The 26,552-nt window shown below is 38.4% G+C and overlaps 1 protein-coding gene across 1 annotated transcript in view; it reads left to right on the top strand.

Moving 5' to 3' along the window:
* The window catches only part of LOC127942859 (uncharacterized), a 226,010-nt gene extending 210,188 nt beyond the window's left edge, over positions 1–15,822 (top strand). Inside the window, exons 4-7 of the mRNA XM_052538857.1 lie at positions 10,326–10,475; positions 13,396–13,728; positions 14,540–14,590; positions 15,087–15,822. Of these exons, the coding sequence (XP_052394817.1) occupies positions 10,326–10,475; positions 13,396–13,728; positions 14,540–14,589 (533 nt within the window). The 3' untranslated portion in view covers position 14,590; positions 15,087–15,822. The remainder of the gene's footprint in view (positions 1–10,325; positions 10,476–13,395; positions 13,729–14,539; positions 14,591–15,086) is intronic.
* The last annotated feature ends 10,730 nt before the right edge of the window (positions 15,823–26,552 follow it).

Below are 26,552 nucleotides of genomic sequence, written 5' to 3'. Positions count from 1 at the left end.
GCATATCTGACAGATATGGGTGTTGCTGCAACAAGGAATGTAGGAGGGGATGTTCTCGCAACCATGCACAACGTTCCCTAAAATTTAGACATTTACAGAAAAGATGGGACAGTGCCAACTATCAGAAATGTTGGGTCAGACATACTGGAAAGTTGGCTCAGTCCATGTACCCGAACACTGCATATCCATCCACCCTTCTGATTATTTCTGATGATGAAGCACTTATAAAGGCAAACTTATGTCTACAGAGTTGTGGGAATTTTTCCAGCCTTTATGCTTGGCAGACCACACACTTCAATTTAACCTTTGAACGAAACATGCAAAGCTCTGAAACACAAACACCCAGACGACAGGCAGTCTGCAGAAATTTGTAAAAAGCCCAGAAGAGCTAAAGTCAACTACTTCCCAGAGTGGATGAAGATGAGAAGACTTTGGGAAAAGAATGAGAAGAACTGGTGTCTGAATTTAAAAAAGTTTGTAAAAGATGGAAAAGATGAACAAAACATTTGCATATCAATGACATTAAATTATTAATCATTGTCCAAGTGTGCAAGGCATAAAGAAATGATGGCCAGCAACCTTTCGACCTTCTCAAGTGAGTTACCAATCATGTTTAGAGACCAGAAGGAACATAAAGTATCTGAAAACCCCTTCTCAAAACATTATATGAAATACTTTTTTCACTCCTTGCATATTTAAGGTGAAAGTCAAGTCAAGTCACCTTTATATATATAGCGCTTTAAACAAAAAAAAAGATAGTGTCAAAGCAACTGAACAACATTCATTAGGAAAACAGTGTCTCAATAATGCAAAATGATAGTTAAAGGCAGTTCATCATTGAATTCAGTTATGTCATCTCTGTTCAGTTAAATAGTGTCTGTGCATTTATTTGCAATCAAGTCAATGATATCGCTGTAGATGAAGTGACCCCAACTAAGCAAGCCAGAGGGGACAGCGGCAAGGAACCGAAACTCCATCGGTGACAGAATGGAGAAAAAAACCTTGGGAGAAACCAATGCAGAATGTCAAAGAATGACCAGAGTGCAGCTGGAACCTAAATTTATCCTCATTGGATCTTCAGACTCTCAAGCTGCTGGCGCTGTTGCCAAAGGTGGAGCTCTTAGAGAAAGACTGAAAACTGAGATGGAAAAACTGATGGTACTGTATAGTTTATAATGCAAGCCATTTGGTTACTTGTAATGGTGAAGGAACTGATTATTCATTTTTCTTCATGGTCAGCTTCCCCTTATGCAGTAAATTAAATATTAAACGTGGTTATATTTAGGTACTCAAACAGGATCTGTTCCCAGGGATTGCTGTGTCCTCTTTGGTTTGACCTGCTGTATGTACTGAATCTCCATTAAAAAAAAAAAAAAAAACTTCTCTTGGGGCCTCATGCTTCGAAGCTGTCAAACAGTATAGACACACAAGTTTACAGTGAAATTGAAATTTATTAAATCCAGTTCAACTAAGCACAGCTGTTCAAATCTTCACTGTTTAAAAACAGTTTATTTCATTATTTGTGTGCAGTGCTGGGTGCTCGTGTGTGTGTCAGTCAGACTCCGATTGGTCTTTCGCCTTCTCAATCATTAGATTGTCATAACCGGACACCGCCACATCGTGTCACATGCTTCCTATACACTTCCTGGTTCATATCTAACAACACTGAACCACGTTGCCAGACGTACGAAAATTATCGTATTTGTACGATAATTTCAGAATTCTATGAAAATGTAAATGATGGTAGTTGCAGTCATAGGGCTTCTTTACTCAGTTTTCTTCCAAATACGATAATTTTGAACTTCTGGTACGATACTTGGACATTTCCAATCTGGCAACACTGACACTGAAACACCTCTGTACTACACACGAAATATCTGAATAATTACGTAGTAAAGCTTGGTATGAGAGTTTCTTGAGATCTGGGGCGTTTTTATTAAAAAAAAAAAAATCGAAATGCTAACTTGTGCAGCGCTGTAAAAGGCTATAAATAGCATATTTTTACAACAGTAAACGACCAAATTCCACCCCTGATCGCTAAAGGAAGTTATAATAAACACTCGATCGTGTTCCTGTCCCTCCAGTTGGGATTCTCTGGACCTTATTCCTCACCCACCTGGGATTCCTGAGCTGGGTTTGAGTTACTGCAGCTTGAGCAATCTGGACATGATTAATCTTGGATTATGCCATCGTCTTCCTACGTTCTCATTGTTGGCTATATGAGTTACAAATAAACCATTTTTTACTTGCACTTGGATCTCGTGACTCGATCATTGTAAAAAAGTGATGATACATTGATGTGTAAATACACAAAACGATCGGTCTGTGCAAGACACTGAACAACAGTATTTAGATTGGGGGTTTTTTAACCTCTGATCACGCATTGTCCGATGTTTCATTTTTGGGTGAACTAGCCCTTTAAGTCGTAATCACTAAGTTTAAAGGTCTTTTACTTTGCTTTTCTTCTATATCCTATAACATTAGGTTTTTTGTAATGAGGCATTGTATAAAAATTAATCGCATGATTTCTCATCGCCACCTAAATATTCTCAGTCCCCCCAAAAATTTTACAGCCCGGGAAGAAATAAGAAACATTAAAAACTATGCTTCAGTGGTAGAAACACAGACTATGAAAAAATTGAAATATAGACAATGTATCTATATATGTGAGTATAGAGTAGGAATATAGAATGTGAAAAATAGAAATATAGACTGTGTATATCATATTTATTTGTATGCGAATGTACAGTATTAGCTAATGTGCAGTACAATAGTGCAGTAACGTGCAAATTGAGTGCAACATGACAACAAAAGCAACAGTAACAGTAGTAACAGATGTGCAAACTCAGATGAGTAATATTAACAAATATACAATGGTAGTAATAACAGCAATAACATTACAAATGTTCAAATGAGATTACATTTAGCGGCTTTTTAATTCGAATCACAACGTAACAACAAAGGACATGATCGCGCGATATCCGCCTTTGATCTCGTAGCGGTCAGTCTGGAATGCGCTTATTTCACACGTGAAGGATCACGTGGTCTCTGACAACGACACACACCTCCAGATACGTCACATCTCTGGAGTGCAGCAATGCTGCTCCATTCATTCAAAGAACCGAAGCACGTTCGAGAGGAAAGATTAAGACAAAGATGTTCTCCTTTGTTCTGTTTGCAGTTTCAGCATTTCTATGGCACGGTAGGACCTTTATTTGTTTATTTATTTCTCCTCATGTCCACGATAAAAAAAAACATAAAAGAAAGAAAAAAAGTAGCCTAGTTTGGAGTTCCCTGCTCAAAGCAGAGGTTATTGAAGACCCAGATCCAGACAAAGACCTGTCAGTCCAAGAACCAAGCAGTCAATATTAATATGTAATGTAATATTTAATAAATTGACATTTATTTTACTTTAATGAACAAAGAACAAGACAACTAACAAACAACTTTTTTTCCCACATATTTTTGTTCCGAGTAAAAAATATATATAAATAAAATAAAATAAAAGAGTAAATTAAAAATAAATGAAATACACTGAATGAGTCAATCCACCAAATGGGTGCCTTTTCTATCTTCAAGACATTTATATGTATGAAAATGGACATTTGAACATTATGAAATTCAACAGAAAGTCCTCCACATATTTCTCACATGTACAGATTGAAACACTAGTACATAGAAAATAGTATATAGAAGACAAAAAAAATGAATGAGCATCATAAACTGGAAACACTTCAGGAGTTTCGAAGTCATCATGACTTGCATAGCTTTTTTCCAGAGTGCTGCATTCTTTAATGTTCTGGTTGGAAACACAGATGGTATGATGCCAAACCCCACTATGGCAGAAGCAAGCCGTCATGTTTGCAACTGTGTCAATGAGCACTTATCAGGATTAACTAAATGCTGGACTTCCAAAAGTACGTGAAATATTTAAAGTTTGCTGCATTGAATCAGGGGCGTCACTAGGATTGGAAGATGGGGGGGGGGCTTAGCCCCCAGGGTATTTGTAACTTGCATTTGCAAAATCTTTGCACTCACATTCAAGCATGTGTGTGTGTGTGTGTGTGTGTATGTATGTATATATATATATATATATATATATATATATATATATATATATATATATATATATATATATATATATATATATATATATATATATATATATTAACTGATAATTAAACTGATAATTCACCCAAAAACGAAAATTCTGTCATCCTTTTTTTTTTCTAAATATCTTCTTAGAATATAAGAAGAATCTTAGAATCTTAGTTTTGCTTCTACTTACAGGTTGAATGTCAATGAAGGACCGCTTCATTTCTGTGTATGATGTGCATACCATTTTTCCATTTGTGTGGTATGGTGCAGATGGCAGGAAAGGTTTTAAAGACAATTTCTGCACGAAGGCCTTTAAATGACAAAAGTACAGAGAAAGCACAAGTTTAAAAAAAAACTAACCATACATTTTACATTTTTACAGTCTTTGTGGGGATCTACTATCATTTGCACTAAGAGACCGACTAAACCAGTTTTCACTCCCTCCAGAAAATTTGACTAAATTTTACCACCCTTTACCCTTTGACTGATTTGGACTTGTAGGGAGGAACAAAAGTACACTGTAAATGAAAGGAAGCTTTGTTGGCTGGAATGCAACAATACACTTATTTCACCTCATTTGTCTTTTTTCATAATTTTTGGAAGTCATAGGTCTAAGTAAAATTTAAAACGTATGTATCATTAATTTAAATAGGTTACTTACCTTGAAATGTTTCAATTAACAGGCAGAAATTCTATTGTTGCAATTATTCCTTCATGAAAAAGTCCATTGTCTAAAACATAAGTATAAACACATTTAGTACAACACATTTAAAAAACATGTCAATCAATCTAGATTCATAATAGAAATTGCTGTAATTATAGGGTATTCTAATAGATGCAGAATTCAATATAAATAAACCATTAAAACACTTTTACTGTACAATTAATTAGTGCTGGTGCACTAAGATGAACATGGCTTCTGTTTTACGCTCCACTCTTAAAGTTTTGTAGGAGTAACTTTAACGTTATATAAATTTGGGGCACTGGTATGAATTTTTGCTGAAAGAGCAAATTGCCTCACGACTGCACGCTTTTCTTTCGTCTGGGTTTTGAACAGTGGTGGACAGTAACGGAGTAGCTTTACTTCGTTACTGTACTTAAGTACATTTTTCAAGTATCTGTACTGAAGTAGTTTTATTTTGAGTAACTTTTACTTTTACTTCACTACATTCCAAAGCATAAGATCGTACTTTTAACTTCACTACATTTCATAAAACATATCGTTACTCCCTATAATATATCACGTGCTCCGACACGCAGAAGCGGTGTCTGATTCATCATGAACGAACTGAGTCTTTTCAAAATAAACCTTTAAATCGGATCGCGAATCGCACCAAATGATTCGTTTACGAATTAGAATGATCCGATTGCAGCTGTTCTGGAGTCGACCACTCACTGATCCAAATGAACCGTTTAGTGTGAGTCTACAGAAGTAAGAACCGTGAGATATTGTGAGCGCGTGCGTCTGATTTTGCTAAAATTAAGTTATTAATGTCGGAATTTAGGATTAACTATTGTAACTGAAAATCATATTTTTTATTATTTATTTTTTATATTTTATTTTGATAATTTAGAATTATTACTGAAATACAACCTTTTTTTGTTTCAAACAGTTCATTAAACAATAATAAATGAAGTACCTGAAGATGACAAAGAAGTAAATGTATAATAATTAGCAAAGATGATTAATTTAGCGCTGTAAACGCGCGTGTGAGGGGCGGAGACGCGCCGCGGAGCGTCAGACGCGCTTGAGGACCAAACACAGCAGAGCGGTAGGAAACTTCACTCCTCTCTCTTTTACTATAGCGATTTATTTTTAGATACGTGATCTGAGTCTTTCATAGAGTCGACTCGGTTGATTCAGATCGGGACTTCACAGCCTGTTCGCGACTCGGTTGATTCAGATCGGGACTTCGGAGCATGTTCGCGACTCGGTTGATACCGATCGGCACTTCGGAGCATGTTCGCGACTCCGTTGATTCAGATCGGCACTTCGGAGCCTGTTCGCGACTCGGTTGATTCAGATCGGGACTTCGGAGCATGTTCGCGACTCGGTTGATACCGATCGGCACTTCGGAGCATGTTCGCGACTCGGTTGATTCAGATCGGCACTTCGGAGCCTGTTCGCGACTCGGTTGATTCAGATAGGGACTTCGGAGCATGTTCGCGACTCGGTTGATTCAGATCGGCACTTCGGAGCCTGTTCGCGACTCGGTTGATTCAGATCGGCACTTCGGAGCATGTTCGCGACTCGGTTGATTCAGATCGGCACTTCGGAGCATGTTCGCGACTCGGTTGATACCGATCGGCACTTCGGAGCCTGTTCGCGACTCGGTTGATTCAGATCAGGACTTCGGAGCCTGTTCGCGACTCGGTTGATTCAGATCGGCACTTCGGAGCCTGTTCGCGACTCGGTTGATTAAGATTGGGACTTCGGAGCATGTTCGCGACTCGGTTGATTCAGATCGGCACTTCGGAGCCTGTTGGCGACTCGGTTGATTCAGATTGGGACTTCGGAGCATGTTTGAGATTTTTTTTTATTTCAGATCTCGAAGCAGGAAGTGTTTGTCAAACAGTTAATTGGTGATAAATGAATATTTGAACTTGAGGCTTTTTTTTTTTAGACGAGTAACGTTAGACAGACATGAATGTTTATTCAGAACGGTACTGAAAATAAGTAAATATTGTAGCTGATGCTAAATGTCTAGCAGGCTTGCTGGTGCTAACTTGAGGTAATTTTTATAAATAATGTCCAAATATTTTTAGTCAACCACCTATAGATATATAGATAGATATAGATATATAGATATATAGATTACATCTGGGGAGAAAAGAAAGGATGTGATGTTCAGAACATGGTAACTACAGTAATTATCAAAGAGGGGAAGAGATGCACCCCGTTTGGCCAGGGGTGTTTTTACACCGCAGACAAGGTTTGAGAAGGAAAAAAATCATTAAGAAAATATTATTATATTTTCCTTAAGATGTTCTTCCTAACTGCAGGCCTTATTATCTTGTCATATATAACTGTGGTGTTCTGTAAAACCACAAACTTTAAAATACTTTTTTCTTACTGGTGAAGATCAGATTATCATCTCTGTTTTCTCTCAGGTACATCACAGTGTAAGCTTCACAGTGAACATTACTCTCGTAAGCGTAGTCAATATCAACAACAAAAATATATCTTGACTCCATATAGTGGTTATTTTGGAAAAAATCCCAGGTATTTTGAGCAGTAGGATTATAAAAAAAAAATGTGCTAATATAAAATTAAATTAGCCTATATAAAATTGCAAACATCTATCTTTCAGTACTTTTTTACTTAAGTACATACAAAATTGAGTACTTTTGTACTTTCACTTGAGTAAAATTTAAAAAGGAGTACTTTTACTTTTACTGGAGTAATATTTTATTATTTGTATCTGTACTTTTACTCAAGTACTTGATTTGTGTACTTCGTCCACCACTGGTTTTGAACTTTTATAACAGAAAACTGCAGGTTCATTGAAACGATTCTCACGTAGTCTGTTGTCTGTTGCATGATGTGTGTTAGCTCGGCTCGCTCGAGCAGCTTATTTCACTGGTCCGATCCGTTAAATGGTCCGTGCGGCTTTTCTATCTTAATTCTAATGATTTCAGATGCTGGCGAACAAACAGGAATATCACAATCATAGCATATTTAGAATTCAATTTCAATTCAATTCAAGTTTACTTGTATAGCGCTTTCTACAATACAAATCGTTACAAAGCAACTTTACAGAAAATTATGTTTCTACAATATTTAGTAGTAGCTAGTAGTTTGTGCACGTTTGACAGGATTTTAGAAAAAATAAAATAAAATAATAATAATAATACAAGACGTAGTCAGCTAGACGATGAACTATCAATATTATTAATTAATAGTTATTATATGATGCAGTCACACATGTAGCAATAATTGTTAGTTCAGTTTGTTGATTCAGGGTTAGCATCATCTGAGGTCCTCTGAGGGTCAGCATCATCTCTTCTCAGGTGTTCTGGATCCAGACTGGAGCTTGTTTAAATCCTAGTTACCACGGGATGAAGATCCCGTGGCGAAACATAGAAATAAAATACAGACATCATTAGCATAGCTGCTGATCCAACAAACTAAAATTAGTTTAACCCAAGCTAATGAATAAAAATGCACATTTGATCAGATGCAACTACAATCACAATTTAAGAGATATATTATTTGTATGCTTGGTGAAAGAGATGTGTTTTTAGTCTAGATTTAAACAGAGAGAGTGTGTCTGAACCCCGAACATTATCAGGAAGGCTATTCCAGAGTTTGGGAGCCAATCGATCTGATTCTCTGGGGGAAAAAAATGGACTAAACTTTTTTTAACGTATAAAAAAATTATAATTAACGTATGAGACACATTACTTAATGTTCTAACAGTTATATACATCATACGATTATATTAACAGTTACTTACCATTCATAATCACATCGTGCTCTGTCTCTGACTGGACCGTTAAAATTTGAACGGTGTGAAGTGGAAAACATATTTAAAGGGTAGTTAATGATCTATAAGAATGGGGCTTTATTAGTGCTGTTCATTGATTTGAGTAACTTTTTTGACATTTGAATATAAAGTGTTTTAATTCTACAGTATATGGTGTAAAAACGTCTGAATGCTGCCCTCTTCAGGTTGAATGGTGGCTACTGCAGTTGAGTTTTCCTATTGGATGTTGCGGTGACAAGTGACATAAGCGGTGGCAGGTGAAGTAAGCAGTTTCCAGCTCACCACGCCCCTTGGTACGAGCTACCATTGTATACCATGGTATCATGGCCTTGCAATCAAAAAATGGAATTTTATAATGGAAGTCAATGGGGCAAAAACAGCCACCAACAACAAATTAGGGAGACAAATTTAAGTCTAATGCTGCACAAAAACTAAAAATGCATCAAAGCCAATGTTGCTACTAATCTTTGACATGCCCAAGACTGTTATAAAAAGTAAAAAAAAAAAAAAAAAAGAAATCCAGCCACAATTACTTTTTTATTGAAAGTAAGTCATTTTTGTGTTTTTCCCCCAAATCAGTGACATCATTTATGAACTTGGCAATTAAAGAGTTAACATCTTGGAATTTTTTAAAAACATTTAGTAGTTTTGAGCAGGACTGAAGTTGATTAACAGATTTATTCCAAAAAAATTGAGAAAAAAATATGAATCTGACACATTTTTACAGCAGTTTAATTGAGTGGATGTTTTCATCACAAACATAACAAAAGGGTAGTGAATTTGAACCATCCACAAGGGTTAAAAAATATATTTTTTCTTAATAAAAGCTTTATTTTACTTTTCTTTTTTTTTTCTTTTTTTGTTAGAACATGTTATATTTAAGTAAAAATGATCCTTTAGCCTTTATTTTCTGTCTATTAGATGACTAGTCTATTCTTGGGCTGTGTTCAGCCTTGTTTTAGCCTCAACGTCAGGGTTGTGTCTGGACGGCTATTAAATGTCTTTTAAGCACCACATTTTTTGCTGGCAAGAAAGAGCAAAGAGGGAAAAAACTGAGTCACACATAGCTTGCTGTAAATCATCAAGGATGACGAGTCTAAGAAAAATCTGACAGCGAAGATAATCCTCTTGTAATGAGTGATGTCTACACTAACATGGCGTGACATGACAGACAAATCCCAGACGGTAAACTGCTGCCAAGTTTTATTTATGATGAATTTCAAATGATTTGCAACATCGCTTTGTCACATTCAGTGTACAGTAGACCGTTTTAATGTGTTCATTTCAACATGAAAGCACTCTAAGCATTGATCACTTCTTGGTTGTGTATGAATGCAAATATATGCAAGATATGAGTCAAGATGTGTGTTGTATGATGTATATTATGGTGTACAATAAGCACCAAATAACCTACATTATAACATGTATGTTTCTCTGATGAGTGAATATTTAAACTGATGATGCTTTCATGCTGTTTTCACAGCATTTTCCGGTTGTATTCATGTATATTTTTGTCCCACTTTCCCAAAAACATTGACAATTATCTGTTTATTTCTTTTCCAGTTGTGTCTGGTGCAGACAGAGTCTCAGTGTCAGCGATGGAGGGAGATTCAATCACTCTATACACTGATGTTAAAATAAACCAACAAGAAAAGATTTGCTGGTATTTTAATGGCACTCGCATCGCTCAAATCAGTGGAGATCTCAGTTACATCTGTACAGATGTTCAGTGTAATGAAGGTACTGAGAGATTCAGAGACAGACTGAAGCTGGATCATCAGACTGGATCTCTGACCATCACAAACATCACAAACACAGACTCTGGAGAATATAAACTACTGATACTACGCAGTAGCAGCGACAGTGAAACAATCTTCAGTATTGTCATTGGTAAGTTATTATGTTTAAAAGCAGGTTGTTTATGTTTAAATCACATTGTGTTTATTATACCAGTGACATTCAGAGCTGTTTTTCTCTTGACCTGCAACACTGAACAAATACAGGTGATGGTCATATAATTACAATATCATCAAAAAGTTCATTTATTTCACTAATTCCATTCAAAAAGTGAAACTTGTATATTATATTCATTCATTACACACAGACTGATATATTTCAAATGTTTATTTCTTTTAATTTTGATGATTATATCTGACAACTAAGGAAAATCCCAAATTCAGTAACTCAAAAAATTTGAATATTGTGAAAAGGTTCAATATTGAAGAGACCTGGTGCCATAATAATTATTATTATTCAATCAGCTAATTAACTCAGAACACCTGCAAAGCATTTAAATGGTCTCTCAGTCTAGTTCTGTAGGCTACACAATCATGGGGAAGACTGTTGACTTGACAGTTGTCCAAAAGACAACCATTGACACCTTGCACAAGGAGGACAAGACACAAAAGGTCATAGCAAAAGAGGCTGGCTGTTCACAGAGCTCTGTGTCCAAGCACATTAAAGGGTCATGAAACCCCCAGACTACATAATCTAAGATTATAGCAGAGGTGTTTGTGTTGTACATCATAGAAGACAATGTTAGCATCCGCTAATTTTAACTGTTGGAGAAAATTGGTTAATTTAAAGCTTTTTTGCTCTATTTTCATCTTACGGATTAAAAATCTACATTGTGTTGACGTCACGATATGTGACTTGGCAATGGACTATAGTACATTGATGAGCGTTGGTGTCTATTCAATTATTTATGAGATTGCATGTTCTTATCCTATGAGAAGTTGCTTCGCTTAATTATTCACAACAACATGTGTTGATTTGCTATGAAAGACGCATCAGACTGTGAAATGACATCGCACACATTAACAGAGAAACATTCATGGATCGCAGAAGAGTGTTTTTTCTTTGTAATAAGAGTTCGGCACAAACGCGATTCATTCACTTGGTGTCAAACAACCTGTCAAAAGAATTATATAAACGCCACAGAATAATATATATGTCTCATTTGTGAGTCGCTTTGAATAAAAGCGTCTGCTAAATGACTGAATGTAAATGTAATACGTTTTCGATGCAGGGTGCATCAAATGGCTGTGTATTTATTTGTGTTTCTAACTCGATGGTAGCGAAATGAAACTGTCTGAACGCAAAGCTGTGTGTGCTGTCAGTCTTCCCTCTTCCCCCTCCCCCGGTCCACTGAACACCACGCCCACTTTTTTAGCATTTTTTAAAACTGCGGTGAGAACTAACCAGTGCAGAAATGGGGGGTTTCATGACCCATTAATAGAGAGGCAAAGGGAAGGAAAAGATGTGGTAGAAAAAAGTGTACAAGCAATAGGGATAAGCGCACCCTGGAGAGGATTGTGAAACAAAACCCATTCAAAAATATGGGGGAGATTCACAAAGAGTGGACTGCAGCTGGAGTCAGTGCTTCAAGAACTACTACACACAGACGTATGCAAGACATGGGTTTCAGCTGTCGCACACCTTGTGTCAAGACACTCTTGAACAACAGACAGCGTCAGAAGCGTCTCGCTTCAAAAAGGACTGGACTGCTGCGGTGTGGTCCAAAGTTATGTTCTCTGATGAAAGTAAATTTTGCATTTCCTTTGGAAATCAGGGTCCCAGAGTCTGGAGGAAGAGAGGAGAGGCACACAATCCACGTTGCTTGAGGTCCAGTGTAAAGTTTCCACAGTCAGTGATGGTTTGGGGTGCCATGTCATCTGCTGGTGTTGGTGCACTGTGTTTTCTGAGGTCCAAGGTCAACACAGCCGTATACCAGGAAGTTTTAGAGCACTTCATGCTTCCTGCTGCTGACCAACTTTATGGAGATGCAGATTTCACTTGCCAACAGGACTTGGCCCCTGCACACAAGGCCAAAGCTTCCAGAACCTGGTTTAAGGACCATGGTGTCCCTGTTGTTAATTGACCAGCAAACTCACCTGACCTTAACCCCATAGAAATCTGCGGGGTATTTTGAAGAGGAAGATGTGAAGACCCAAGAATGCAGCAGAGCTGAAGGCCACTGCCTCAGAGATACACTAAAAACAGAGAAGAAGACTTGGACTATGCTCATAAACCTTGCGCGTGGTACACAAACGAACATGGAACAATACATTTATTAATCAGTGTTAATGTTAGTTAATAAAAAGACAATTGTTCAGTGTTTGTTCATGTATTTGTTGCTGTTATGTGACGTAGAGGTGTCTGACTAGGGGGGAGACGTGGGCTGATGACGTCATCGTTTCAGAAAATATACGGATTAGCCGTCCAGACGAAAACGCAAAGACGGCGTTTTCAAATTTATCCACTCTGGGACCCGGTTTCAAAAAATTGTGGTTTCACCTGATGAAAACGCCGGATCCGTGTGGACGAAACGCCTATCCGATAAAAAAATTGTGCATATTCACAGAAACGCGTCTCCGTGTGGACGGGGCCTAAGTATTGAGTGCTGAACATGCTCATACTTTTCATGTTCATACTTTTCAGTTGGCCAAGATTTCTAAAAATCCTTTCTTTGTATTGGTCTTAAGTAATATAAAAAATTTCTGAGATACCGAATTTGGGATTTTCATAATCATTTATAATCATCAAAATGAAAAGAAAAGAAATAAACATTTGATATATATCACTATGTGTGAAATATAATATAATATACAATTTTCACTTTTTGAATGGAATTAGTGAAATAAATCAACTTTTTGATGATATTCTAATTATATGACCAGCAGCTGTATATATGAATAAAGACATATCCACAATTCACATATCTGTTTTTTAGGAAATCGATATGCATAATTATTTTCAGTTATCTTTCGGCACTGCAAGTTCCTCCAGCAGCTTGTGGTTTGTGTTTCAGGTGTTTCTGCTGCTGAACGAGAAGAAGTGAAGGAGGGAGAATCTGTCACTTTAGATCCTGGTGAAACTAAAAGCCCAAATGATGTGATGACGTCGTATTTTAATGATATTCTCATCGCTGAAATCACTGGAGATCAGAGTAAGATCTGTAGAGATGATCAGTGTGATGAGAGATTCAGAGACAGACTGAAGCTGGATCATCAGACTGGATCTCTGACCATCACAAACACCAGAACCACAGACTCTGGACTTTATGAACTACAGATCAACAGCCGCAGATCCAGCATCATGAGGAGCTTCAGAGTTACTGTCATTGGTTGTGTACCATTCGTTGGTGAGAATTTCAGAACACATCATTTACTTAACGAAGCTTACAGTTATCGTCTTTCAAGAAGATGGACAAATGCGAATTATGTTTCTTAAAGGTAGAGTAGGTGAATTCAGAGAGGCTACACTCTGCTTCACAGTGCAATAGAAGAACCTTTTCGTCTTTATGGCTCCATAAAGAACCTTTAACATCTGTAGTACCTTTCTGTTTATTTGTGGCGAAATGAGGTTCTTCAGATTGTAAAAAGGTAAGAAAGGGATGGTTCTTTAAAGAACCTTTGACTGAATGATTCTTTGCCGAACCAAAAATGGTTCTTCTACAGCATTTCTGTTAAGAACGTTTTTAAACACCTTTATTTTAAAGAGTGTAATAGCAAGCAGGCTTTGAAAGCATAAGATCCCACCTTCTCTGCAAATCAGTCTCCAAAGCCACACTTTCTCTAAAACACATGAACACACACAGACAGAGCAGAGGCTGACAAGCGTTGAATGCAGTGAAAACATTACAGTATAAAGTTCATAATATAACAATAATAATGCCTTCCTTTCTTACTCGCTCTGCAATAGAGTAAAGGAACGCAGTGATGACGAATCATGTTTAGGAGAGCCTATAGTAATATTCAGACCAAGCAATATGATTGGATGAACATTTTATTATTCTACAACTTCCACAGACTCATAGTATCCTCCCTCACTATGTCAATCCTTTTCTTGTCCTCTAGGGGGATAATACAAACAGCTATTATAGTGAGAGGAAAATATTGTCTTTATTATGCAAAGTTAGGGTTTAATTGTTTGTGTGTGATTCTTTTTAAAAGGAGACCAGGTGAAAAATAAACTTGGGCATCTGTCAAAAGTCCAAGGATGAGGTAAAATTAATGCAGTTTATTAGTATTATGAGATTCTCAGCTGTGCTTGATTGAATGTGTGTGTGTGTGTGTGTGTGTGTGTGTGTCTGCGTGAGTGTGTGTGTGTGTGTCTGTGTGTGTGTGTGTGTGTGAGTGATGTAAATTCATTCATGACATTTAATAACAAATCAGCATTACATCAGAAAATATAACAGCATTTCTGCTCTTCTGATAAAAATTTTTTTTTTTACATTTTTATTAATCCGCTAATCTTTACACTGAATAAATGAAGTTTATATCAAAATCATCTAGATGCAAAGTAAATATTTCAGACTTAACAGATCTTCTTGAGTTACTGAAAGCTGTTCTCTCTCTCTCTCTCTCTCTCAAACACATACACACACTCTCTCTTTCTCTCTTTCTCTCTCTCTCTCTCTCTCTCCCTCCCTCTCTCCCTCTCTCTCTCTCTCTCTCTCCCTCTCACTCTCTCTCTCTCTTATTGTTTCATTACAAACAGGAAAGCATCTCTAGACCCGACAGGATCATGTATCTGCAAAAGGATTCAGCAAATCAGCAGCACACTTCAGCTTGTGTTGTTCAGCTTTAACCTGGAATAATATTCACATTTATCATTTAGCATGCGTATTATAACAAGTGCCTTGGTTTCTGGTTCTGGATTAGTGAAGAGCTTGTGGAAGAGATGTGTTGTCATCTGTTTCCTGAAGATAGAGATGTTCTCATCAGATCAGATGAAGGCTTCTGAGGGAACCGCTAGGTGGCGCTCATTCATTGTTAAACTTTCTCTATACATTTATTCAGTTCAACAATAACCTACTTTTACCATTCAGTTATCTCGAAGAATTCATAGAACAAATACTTTGTGACAATAAGCAGGAATTTCACACTCAATCCATCAGTAAGCTTGAGTTTACACAGATCTAAAAGTGTATCAATCTTTAAAACAAACTTACATGAGTTCTCAGGACAGTCATTATTTAATTTACAAAATCGATTGAGGGACAGGTTCCATGTGAAGAAGATCTGCACTACTCTTATTGTACTTGATTTGTCATGCACATCATCAATGTACTGTATTTGCACATTATAATGTGAAAAGTGTGAAAATTCACACGCATTGTTTTGCCTCAAAACAAACTTCGTATGATCGTAATTTAGCTCAGAACTGGAGAATTTAGTTCAAAAGAAATTATTTGAAATCTTTAAGATGAAACTGAATGGGGAAAATACTTCCATATTTTATGAATTTCATTGTCACTTTTGCACTTTTTTCATGTCTGCATGTTTGTATATGTTGCTTTTAATAACAGAATATAAATAAATGTAACACATGCTGTTTTAAGTAAACTTTCATTTTTGTTATAATTTTTTTTTTTATCAAATTTTATTTTCAGTGTGAGATGGCTTGGCAAGCATGTGTCAGTGTTATTTTAGTATCTTAAGTATATTATTATACTTGATAATTATATTTTGAATCAGGTTTGGTTTATCAGTTGTTTTCATTTAAATGTTAGTAAAGTACTTTTTTATTTTTAAATATATCAATAGTTTTATTTGTTCATTTCTTTCAGTAAACACATTCAATGTCTACACTGAACTACACACTAAACATACAGTATTTACTTGAAGTTCCTCTGAGATTTGAAGTTAGTTTTAATAGTTAAACGACACTTTCACTTGATCATGGGAGTCTGATGTCAGTTAATGATCCCTGCATTCAAATATTGCAAAAATTACAATAATATTAAATAATTTTACTAATAAATGTTGAATAGATTTTTATAAATTGTCAAATTATATATTTTAAGTTATACTGCCTATCTGATCGGATATGGGTGTTTGACATACCCTTCATTATCATTTCTCTTTTTGGTTCACATATCTTACACAATCCTCATCAAGCTCAAAACAGCATCTCACCAAACAACGTCAAATGTATCTGCAATTTCTCACTGCTAAAGGTCATCAAACATCATAGATTGCTCTATAATATCCTGTATAATCCCCGGTTTCATGGACAAGTCTTAAACTTTCAACTAAAAGAAACTTGCACTGAATGATCTTAAAATATATCAGTGTCTTTGTTTGTTCTAAAGATGCACACCAGTGTTTTCTAAGGCATGTTAATAAAAATGACTTAAATGTCCTAATTGAACTATGGCCTAATCCTGGTTTAGTCTAAACCCTGTCTGTAAAACTAGGCCTTAATCTACTCCAATTAGACATAAAATATATAAACTATTAACAAGAGTCTATGAAAAGACTGACACGATTACACAAAGCACAATATGAAACAAATGAAACTGAAATGTCACATAAAGCATGCAAAAAAAAAGGAGAGGACGCTCTCGCAACCTTGTGCAACGTTCCCCTAAAAGTTCTCTGAAGGTGACAAAAGTCCTGAACCTTTACAGAACATTAGGGATGATCCTAAAAAGTCCTCTTTAGGTTATGAAAGTGCTTTTTACGTTTAAAACTGGTGTGGTAATTTGTGCTTGTCCTGGGGCCAGCAGACATGAGTTCTCTCACTCTCTCCCTTCAGCTTTTAGTTACTCTTCTTTCCTTCCCCTAGACTAGAAAGTGGGAACGTTACACTGATAGAAAGCAGTGAGGAACTGACTCTTGTTCATCACCATAGCCTTCAAGATCATTATCCATTGGCATCCTTTATTGTGGAGGGAAAGGCAAGGTTACACTGAAAAGACACATTTGTCGTAGTTTACTATAGTAATAAGTAGCTTTATTGCTAAGACAGCTGCATTTGCTTAAGACGACTTATTATGTGAAAACTTTCGGTCTTATGACATTTGAATGTTCAATGTAACACAGTCTGCCATATCAATCACCAACACAGTTTTCTATGAGTGAAAGTGACTTTTTTTTTTTTTAGGTAACCAAACATGGATTCAGCGGTCCTCAGGATGGAGAAGCTAACACTTCCAGAGTCCTAGGAGGAGTTATACACAGCTGTCAAGCAGACGTTAAATATTACAGATGATATCAGTCTTCAGTATACTGATTCAGATTTGAGTTTTTAGTTTTACAGGCTGCAATATCGCAGAACAATCCCTTGATTATTCCTCCTCAACATCTACTACATGACTCCTCTGTAATCTCAGTCATCCAACCATGACCAAAAGATGTCATCATTCCACTCTAGACAGGAAGAGCCCTGTGAAATTCACAGAGAAGATGGGACAGTGCCAACTATTACAAATGTCATGGCAGACATACTGGAAAGCTGGCTCACTCTAATGTCTAAATGATTGTGGGAATGTTTCCGGCCTTTATGCTTGACAGACCACACTATAATGTAACCATTGAACGAAACATATTGCTTAAACCACAAACTCCCAGATGACAGGAAGTCTGCAGAAACTGTTAAATAGCACAAAATAGCTAAAGTCAACTACATGAAATTATTAACCATTGTCCAAGTGTGCAAGACATAAATGATGGCCAGCAACCTTTCAACCTTCTCAAGTGAGTTACAAATCATGTTTAGAGACCAGAAGGAACATAAAGTATCTGAAATCCCCTTCTCAAAAAATTGTATGAAATGAATTTTTCTCTCATTGCATTTTTAGAGGTGAATGCTGAATGTCAAAGAATGAACACTGCAGCTGGAACCTAAATTTATCCTCAATGGATCTTCACACTCCCAAGCTGCTGGCACTGTTTCGTGCCGAAGAGAAAGACTGAAAACTCAGATGGAAAAACTGATTATATATTTTATAATGCAAGTCATTTGGTTTCTTGTAATGGTGAAATGAACTGATAATTATTTTTCTTGGTGGTCAGCTTCCCCTTATGCAGTAAATTAAATATTAAACGTGGTTATATTTAGGTACTCAAACAGGATCTGTTCCCAGGGATTGCTGTGTCCTCTTTGGTTTGACCATGCTGTATGTACTGAATCTCGCAACCTGGTCTCAACCTGGAATCTCCGTTATCCAAGCCTCCATAAAAAAAAAAAAAAAAACCTCCCCTTGGGGCCTCTTGCTTCGCAGCTGTCAAACAGTTTAGACACACAAGTTTACAGTGAAATAGAGATTTTTATTAAATCCAGATCAACTAAGCACAGCTGTTCAAATCTTCACTGTTTAAAAATGAGATGGTTATTGGATTAACTAGAGTTTTAAAGTGAGATTAAAGTGTTAGCAGTATAGTTTCTACAGTGGTTCAGTGTTACTGAAAAATATGTCGGTAACACTTTAGTATAGGGTCCAATTCACACTGATAACTAGTTGCTTATTAGCATGTCTATTATTTACATATTGGCTGTTTATTAGTGCTTATAAAGTACATATAATGCATGACACCCATAATCCTACCCAGTTCCCTAAACTTAACAACTACCTTATAAACTATAAGTAAGCATCAAATAAGGAGTTAATTAAGGCAAAAGTTATATTTAATGGTTAGTTGAATTGGACCCTAAAATAAAGTGTGACCAATATGTCCATTTCTTTTGTGTTCAGAAAAGAAGGTTTATTTTAAACAGTGTAACTGCATTGTGTATTTTAAACAATTTGTACCTAAAAAGGAAGAGAAAAGGAAACTTTGTTCTGCAGACTTGCACTGTTCTTGTCCTGTTTCATTTTATATGACTTAGAAGTTAATTGTGGATAAAAACTGCGGGTTGTGTTGTGAGTTTGTGATTCATTTTTAACTTCTGTGTCTGTTATAGACACCTGAAACAATCCACTCATTAAAAATAATAATACTTAATTATTTTTTGTATTAAATCAAAACAATTAACTTAAGTAATAATCATTAACAAAGTGCTCCAATGAACCAATATTTTTGTTTAAATATTTCTTAATTTTTTTGTGTGCTGTTTGCAGTTACTTCCTTTTAATGGTTAATTTTAAGGACCTTGTTTGATAAATTCTAACTCAATTATCAATTGTTTTTGAATTTAATTAAAAACTTGGGTCTAAGGAGGCCTCCGCCATTCAATTCAAATTTAAAGCATTTATTGGCATATGCCAAGTGAGTAAAAAAAGTTTCCCTGAGCAATGAAATTCTTACTTTGCTGTCCACAATGAAAGCCAAGACAGTTCAAAACTATACACACACACACACACATATACACAAATTATACACTATACAAGCTGTACACACATACATACAATGTAAGAAACTTAATAATAAAAACTAAGCTGCAGTAGTAGGAATATGTGTGTCAGGATAACTCGGGAGACAGAGGTAGGTGAATTCAGAACAGTGATTTATTGAGTGATATATGTACAAGTGTGCGGTGAATCCGTGTCATCAAGTGCTCGTTGAATCTCCAATGAAAATATAGGTACTCTGAGAGTCACATGGATTAGTCATACAGACAGGTGAGTTCGCTGGGTTCTTGTAAAGTCAAAGCCACAGTCACAGATCGTTCCCTAACGTTCTCTTTCTCCTTAGGTGCCGAAGCCAGTATCAACTAAAGTGAAGTGACATTCAGCCAAGTATGGTGACCCATACTCAGAATTTGTGCTCTGCATTTAACCCATCCGAAATGCACACACACAGAGCAGTGAACACACACACACACACACACACTGTGAGCACACACCCGGAGCAGTGGGCAGCCATTTATGCTGCGGCGCCCGGGGAGCAGTTGGGGGTTCAATGCCTTGCTCAAGGTCACCTAAGTCGTGGTATTGAAGGTGGAGAGAGAACTGTACATGCACTCCCCCCACCCACAATTCCGTCCGGCCCGAGACTAGAACCCACAACCCTTCGATTGGGAGTCCAACCCTCTAACCATTAGGCCACGACTTCCCCCAACTCAAGGTAATCATAGGATATTTCAGCGACCAATGAATCACAGGTAATGAGCTGGTGATCTGCAGTCCTGAGGGCAGCAGAACAAAGACACAGGTTAGTGTAACACCAAAAGGTGAGTATACGTTGCACTTGGCAAGTAGAGCTCAGGAGACAAGAGGGATGAGACTGTTCCTGTTGGAGGCTTGACGGGGATCTGTGGTGCGGGTGAGTGCTCTTATACTGTCAGTGATTGGTTTTGGTAATGCGTGGCAGGTGTGGCTGGTTAATATTCAGGCAACTGGGATCGTTGCTGATTGGCAGAGACCGGGCTTGTCAGATCCCTGACACTATCCCCCCCTCCAGGGTCCGTGCCAGCGGACCTAACTCTCCAACGTCTTGGGGGTCTACCTCTGGGTCGTGGAGCGGGTTTTTCTGGGTGCTGGGTGTGAAAGTCTGTGAGCAGGTTGGGGTCTAGGATATCTTGGGGAGGAACTCAACATCTTTCCTCGGGTCCATAATACTCCCCACAACGTCGGGAATTTAGAATCTCTCGTACTGTGTAGATGGGCTCAGTTTTAATGGGTGGCAATGGGGGGTCATCGTCAGGGACCGGGTCTGCGGAAAGTATGGAAACAGATGGGTGATGGTGTTTTAATAGTGAAACATGAAAGGAACAGTAGGATGTATCTGATACTGAGCAGGCAGACGTAACCGATAGGTAACGGGATTTATTTGTCTCTCCACAGGGAAGGGTCCAGTGTATTTAGGACTGAGCTTTTTGGTGGGGTGGGGTGTGGTCTCCTGTGAGCATTGGCGAAGTGTTGGTGACGATTTACAGCCTGCTGGAGATGTTGGTGAGCCTGGTCCCAAACCCTTTCACCAGGTGTTCCAGGTGAACCAGGTGTTCACAGCAAGGACCTCTGAAGGTTCAACAGACCAAGGAAACAATTGGGGTTGGTAGCCTAGGATACATTGGAATGGCGTAAGGTTAGTAGAGGACTGATGGAGCGAATTCTGAGCATATTATGCCCATATAAGATAATGTTTCCAAAGATTCTGATTTTGATGACAAAAGGTCCTGAGGAATCGGCTAATGTCTTGTATCTTACGCTCAGTTTGACCATTGGCTTGGGGGTGATATCCGGACGTGAGACTAACCCGTGACATTGAGTAGAGAGAAGAATGCCCGCCATACTCGTGAGATGAACTGGGGCCCTCGGTCTGATACTATATCCTTCGTGATTCCGAAGATCCGGAAGACATGCTCGAACAGCATTTCTGCAGTCTCAAAGGCTGTGGGAAGAGCTCGTAAAGTGATTCATTTACAGGCTTTAGAGAATCGGTCAATAGCTACTAGAAAGCAAGTTTTCTCATCGGAAGCAAGAAGATCCATAAAAAACCATAAAAAAATCAACCCCTATGTGAGACCAGGGGCGATGTGGAATAGGCAGAGGAACTAGTTTTCCTGTGGGTAATTGTTGTGGTACCTTGGTTATTGCACAAAGAACGCAACCTCTGATGTATTCCTGAACGTCCTCGTGCATCACAGGCCACCAGTACTTATTTTGCAGAGAGATTTATTTACCCGGGGTGTCCAGTTCCTACTGAGGAGTGTGCTTGTGATATGAGGGCTCTGCGATGTTCCTCTGAAACAAAGATTTTACCCTGTGGACATAGCAGAGACAGGGGTCGCTGTTGAGACCTTTCGCAGAGCATCTCGTCCAAATCCCATTGGATGGGGTTAACAAAGATTCTTGTGGGTAAGATACATGATGTAATTCCGGCCATCCATCCTTACCCCTTCCCGGGTGATTGTATATCCAAGGAATTCTATGGATTTCTGGTGAAACACACATTTTCCAGCCTTTACATAGAGATAGAATTCTCTTAATCATTGGAGCACTTGGGCGATATGACATTGGTGATCCTTTTCATTAGGTGAGTAAATCAAGATGTTATCTATGTAGATGAGAGCAAATCGGTTCAGATACTCACGGAGGACCTCATCCATGAAACTTTGAAAGACTGGCGGGGCATTTACAAGACCATACGGCATCACTAAATACTCGTAGTGTCCGGCATGGGTGATGAACGCCGTCTTCCACTCATCTCCCTCCTTAATTCTGATCAGGTTGTATGCGCTCCGCAGATCAAGTTTTGTGAAGATACGGGCATCTCGGAGCTGTTCAAGAGAAGATGGAATTAGTGGAAGAGGATAGCTGAATTTTACCGTGATCTTGTTTAGAGCTCTGTAGTCGATGCAGGGTCTTAATCCTCCATCCTTCTTAGGAACAAAGAAGAAACTAGCCACTGCGGGAGAAGTGAATGGTCGGTTGTATCCCTGTTTAAGGGCTTCGTCAACGTACTCCTTCATCGCCTTCTGTTCTGGGATGGACAGGTAGTACATGCGACCCTTGGGGATAGATTCACCGGGGACCAGATCAATTGCGCAATCCCAAAGACGATGTGGCGGGAGCTTAGAGGCTGCGCGAGGGTTAAAGACATTTGCAAAGGAGGCATAGCAACATGGGACATTGACAGATTGATTTACATTTGGACTTTCAATGGACATGGAATTCAATGCCGTGTGAACAGGCGTGGAATCAACTTGAGACATGGAATGACTTGGGTGTTCTGGCATTTACAACCCCACTTCAGAATCTTCCCTGTTGTCCAGGCTATAACTGGTTGATGCTAAATTTGCCACAGGCGGCTGAGTATGAGTTATGCTTGATTATTAGTAAGAATGAGTGGTGCAAACTGTTCTTGATGTTTGGGTTCAACACAAAGGGTAATAGGTGTAATTTGATCTGTAACGTACCCCTTGTTGATAATTTCTCCCGTGACAACGTAGATGGAATAGGGCTGTGGAGCTCTAACCCTCTGGAGATGGTGGGTCATGACGAGTTTTCCTGAAATGAAATTTCCATCTGATCTGGAGTAACCAATGGTGGTAACCTTTACATTGAGGCCTCTAAACTTCAAAGTCACAGAGATGGTTAGTGGGTTAGAAACAGATTGTTGAGGAAGGACCAAACTCACCACTAACCATGGGGGACGAGATGGACAGATACGTATGAAATGATTACCACTCCCGCAGTACAAGCATAATTTCTGTTCTCTTCGAGTTCGTTCCTCTGGAGATAACCACTGGGAATCTACTTGCATTTTCTCGGGTGGTGGTTCAGGAGCTTTCTCTGGAGCATTGCGGCAGGGAATATTCTCAGCTGAATGCGTTTCACGATAGGAAGACTGGGACATTAGATGAACGCGGTGAGCTTGTTGCATGAACTTTTCCAATCCCAGAGTGTCATCATAAATGACTAGTTGGAGACGGAGAGTAGAATTTAGTCCTCGTCGATAAACAGTCAAGAGGGCCTTGTCGTTCCATCCACTTGCTGCAGCCAAAGTGCGAAATTCAAGTGAGTACTCTGAGACAGTTCGTTTTCCTTGTCGTAAGTTAAGGAGCTTATCGCTGACCGAGGAATCCCCCACCAGGCGTCCAAACACTTCCTTGAAATGACCGATGAAGTTCCGTAAAGAGGCGGTGATTGTGGATTCCTGGAACCATAGCGCTTCACCCCATCTTAGTGCTGGCCCAGACAATTGCTGTATGATAAATGAGATTTTTGATCTCTCCATAGGTTACTGAAGAGCTTGCTGCTCCAGAGCAAGTGAATATTGGAGAAAGAACCCATTGCAGTCCTCCTCCCTGCCGGAAAAGGGCACTGGTCACGATATCGAGCTTGCCATATACACCAATGTGGGAGTTGAACTGGTGGAAGCGCTATCCTCAGAGTGCGCTGAATTCATTCTTTATTTGTTAGGTCAAGCCTTCTGTCAGGATAACTCGGGAGACAGAGGTAGGTGAATTCAGAACAGTGATTTATTGAGTGATATATGTACAAGTGTGCAAAATATAGGTACTCTGAGAGTCACATGCATTAGTCATCCAGACAGGTGATTTTGCTGGGTTCTTGTAAAGTCAAAGCCACAGTCACAGATCGCTCACTAACATTCTCTTTCTCCTTAGGTGCCGAAGCCAGTATCAACTCAAGGTAATCATAGGATATTTCAGTGACCAATGAATCACAGGTAATGAGCTGGTGATCCGTGGCCCTGAGGGCAGCAGAACAAAGACACAGGTTAGTGAAACACCAAAAGGTGAGTATACGTTACGCTTGGCAAGTAGAGCTCAGGAGACAAGAGGGATGAGACTGTTCCTGATGGAGTGAGTGAGTGAGTGAGTGAGTGCTCTTATACTGGCGGTGATTGGTTTTGGTAATGCGTGGCAGGTGTGGCTGGGCTGGTTAATATTCAGGTGACTGGGATCATTGTTGATTGGCAGAGACCAGCCTTGCCAGACCCCTGACAATGTGTTTATCTATATATGCGAGTATAGAGTAGAAATTGAATGTGAAAAATAGAAATATAGACTATGTACTGTATATGATTTTATATATATATATATATATATATATATATATATATAGTAACAGGGAAACCATTTGTATTTTTGTGTTTGGTAGAGGGAAACAATTTGGTTGAACTCATGCTTCTGGATTGCTCTATGAAAGTCATTGGTTGAGAACTCCTTGAGTTTCTGCTCACTGTGAGTATGGTTTGGTTTATTTATCTGACAACGTCTGTATATTAAAGTTACTGATGTCAGCCATTTGCTTTCTTTTTAGAAATGACTTTATTTAGTCTATGTTTACACTTGTCTATCCTACAAATGATTGCTCTCTTGTTTACTTGTTTATAAATCACTTAATGACCTAGGACCAAAATATATTGCAGATATGTTCACTGAAAATTAATTTAACAGAGCACTCAGATCACTAAGATCAAGTCAGTTAGAAATACCAAGGGTTCACACAAAACAAGGAGAGTCCGCCTTTAGTTACTATGCCGCCCGCAGTTGGAATCAGCTTCCAGAAGAGATCAGATGTGCTAATACATAAGTCACATTTAAATCTAGACTCAAATCTCATCTGTTTAGCTGTGCATTTATTGAATGAGCACTGTGCGATGTCTGAACTGATTGCAATGTATTTTACGTATTTTGTCAAATCATTTTACATTTTAATGTTTGAAATTAAGTTTTTTTTTTATCATTTTTTTATCATTTTAGTTTTTAAATTGTTTGTTTTATTTTTGCGATTATTTTACTTCATTATTTTTTTATTTTCTATTATGTATAGGGGTGCTCCGATCACGATCGGCCGATCGTTAATGCGCATGTCGTCAGTAAAGCCGGTTATCTAATCAGCGGTTAATTCCATCAGGTGCGTGATTTCACATAGAGCAGCTGTTACTACACAGAGCCGTTGTTAACTGAGAAGATGCACCAAAAAACGCTGAAAATGAAGTGGATTTGCGCATCCTCTCTATTAACAATGGCTCTGTGTAGTAACAGCTGCTCTATGTGAAATCACGCACCTGATGGAATTAACCGCTGATTAGAGAACCAGCTTTACTGACGAGATGCGCATAACGATCGGTCGATCGTGATCGGAGCACCCCTAATTATGTAAAGCACTTTGAATTACCATTGTTTACGAAATGTGCTATATAAATAAACTTGCCTTGCCCTGCCTATATGAAGTGACCACAACTAAGCAAGCCAGAGGCGACAGCGGCAAGAAACCAAAACTCCATCGGTGACAGAATGGAGAAAAAACCTTTGGAGAAATCAGGCTCAGTTGGGGGGCCAGTTCTCGTCTGACCAGACGAAAACAGCAGTTCAGTTCCAAGCTGCAGCAAAGTCAGATTGTGCAGAAGAATCATCTGTTTCCTGTGGTCTTGTCCTGGTGGTCATCTGAGACAAGGTCTTTACAGGGGATCTGTATCTAGGGCTCTAGTCGACCTGGTCTCCGCTGTCTTTCCGGGTTGTAGAGGTCTTTTCTAGGTACTGATCCACCATCTGGTTTGGATACGTACTGGATTTGAGTGACTGCAGTGACCCTTTGACTTGGATACAGACTGGATCTGGTGGTTATAGTGACCTCAGAATAAGAGAGAAATAGACTAATATTAGCATATGCTGCGTTTCCACCGAAATTACCCGGAACCTTTGTACCAGGAACTTTTTTTCCCAAGAACTTTTTTCCCCCCAGACCTGTTGCTTTCTGCGTTTCCACCGCGGTGTGTAAAGTACCGGGAAGATTAGGCAAAAAAACTGGTGACATAGGTCTGC

Source organism: Carassius gibelio, chromosome A22, assembly GCF_023724105.1.
Source record: "Carassius gibelio isolate Cgi1373 ecotype wild population from Czech Republic chromosome A22, carGib1.2-hapl.c, whole genome shotgun sequence".
Lineage (NCBI taxonomy): Eukaryota > Metazoa > Chordata > Actinopteri > Cypriniformes > Cyprinidae > Carassius > Carassius gibelio.
This window is presented reverse-complemented; position numbering and strand designations above follow the sequence as displayed.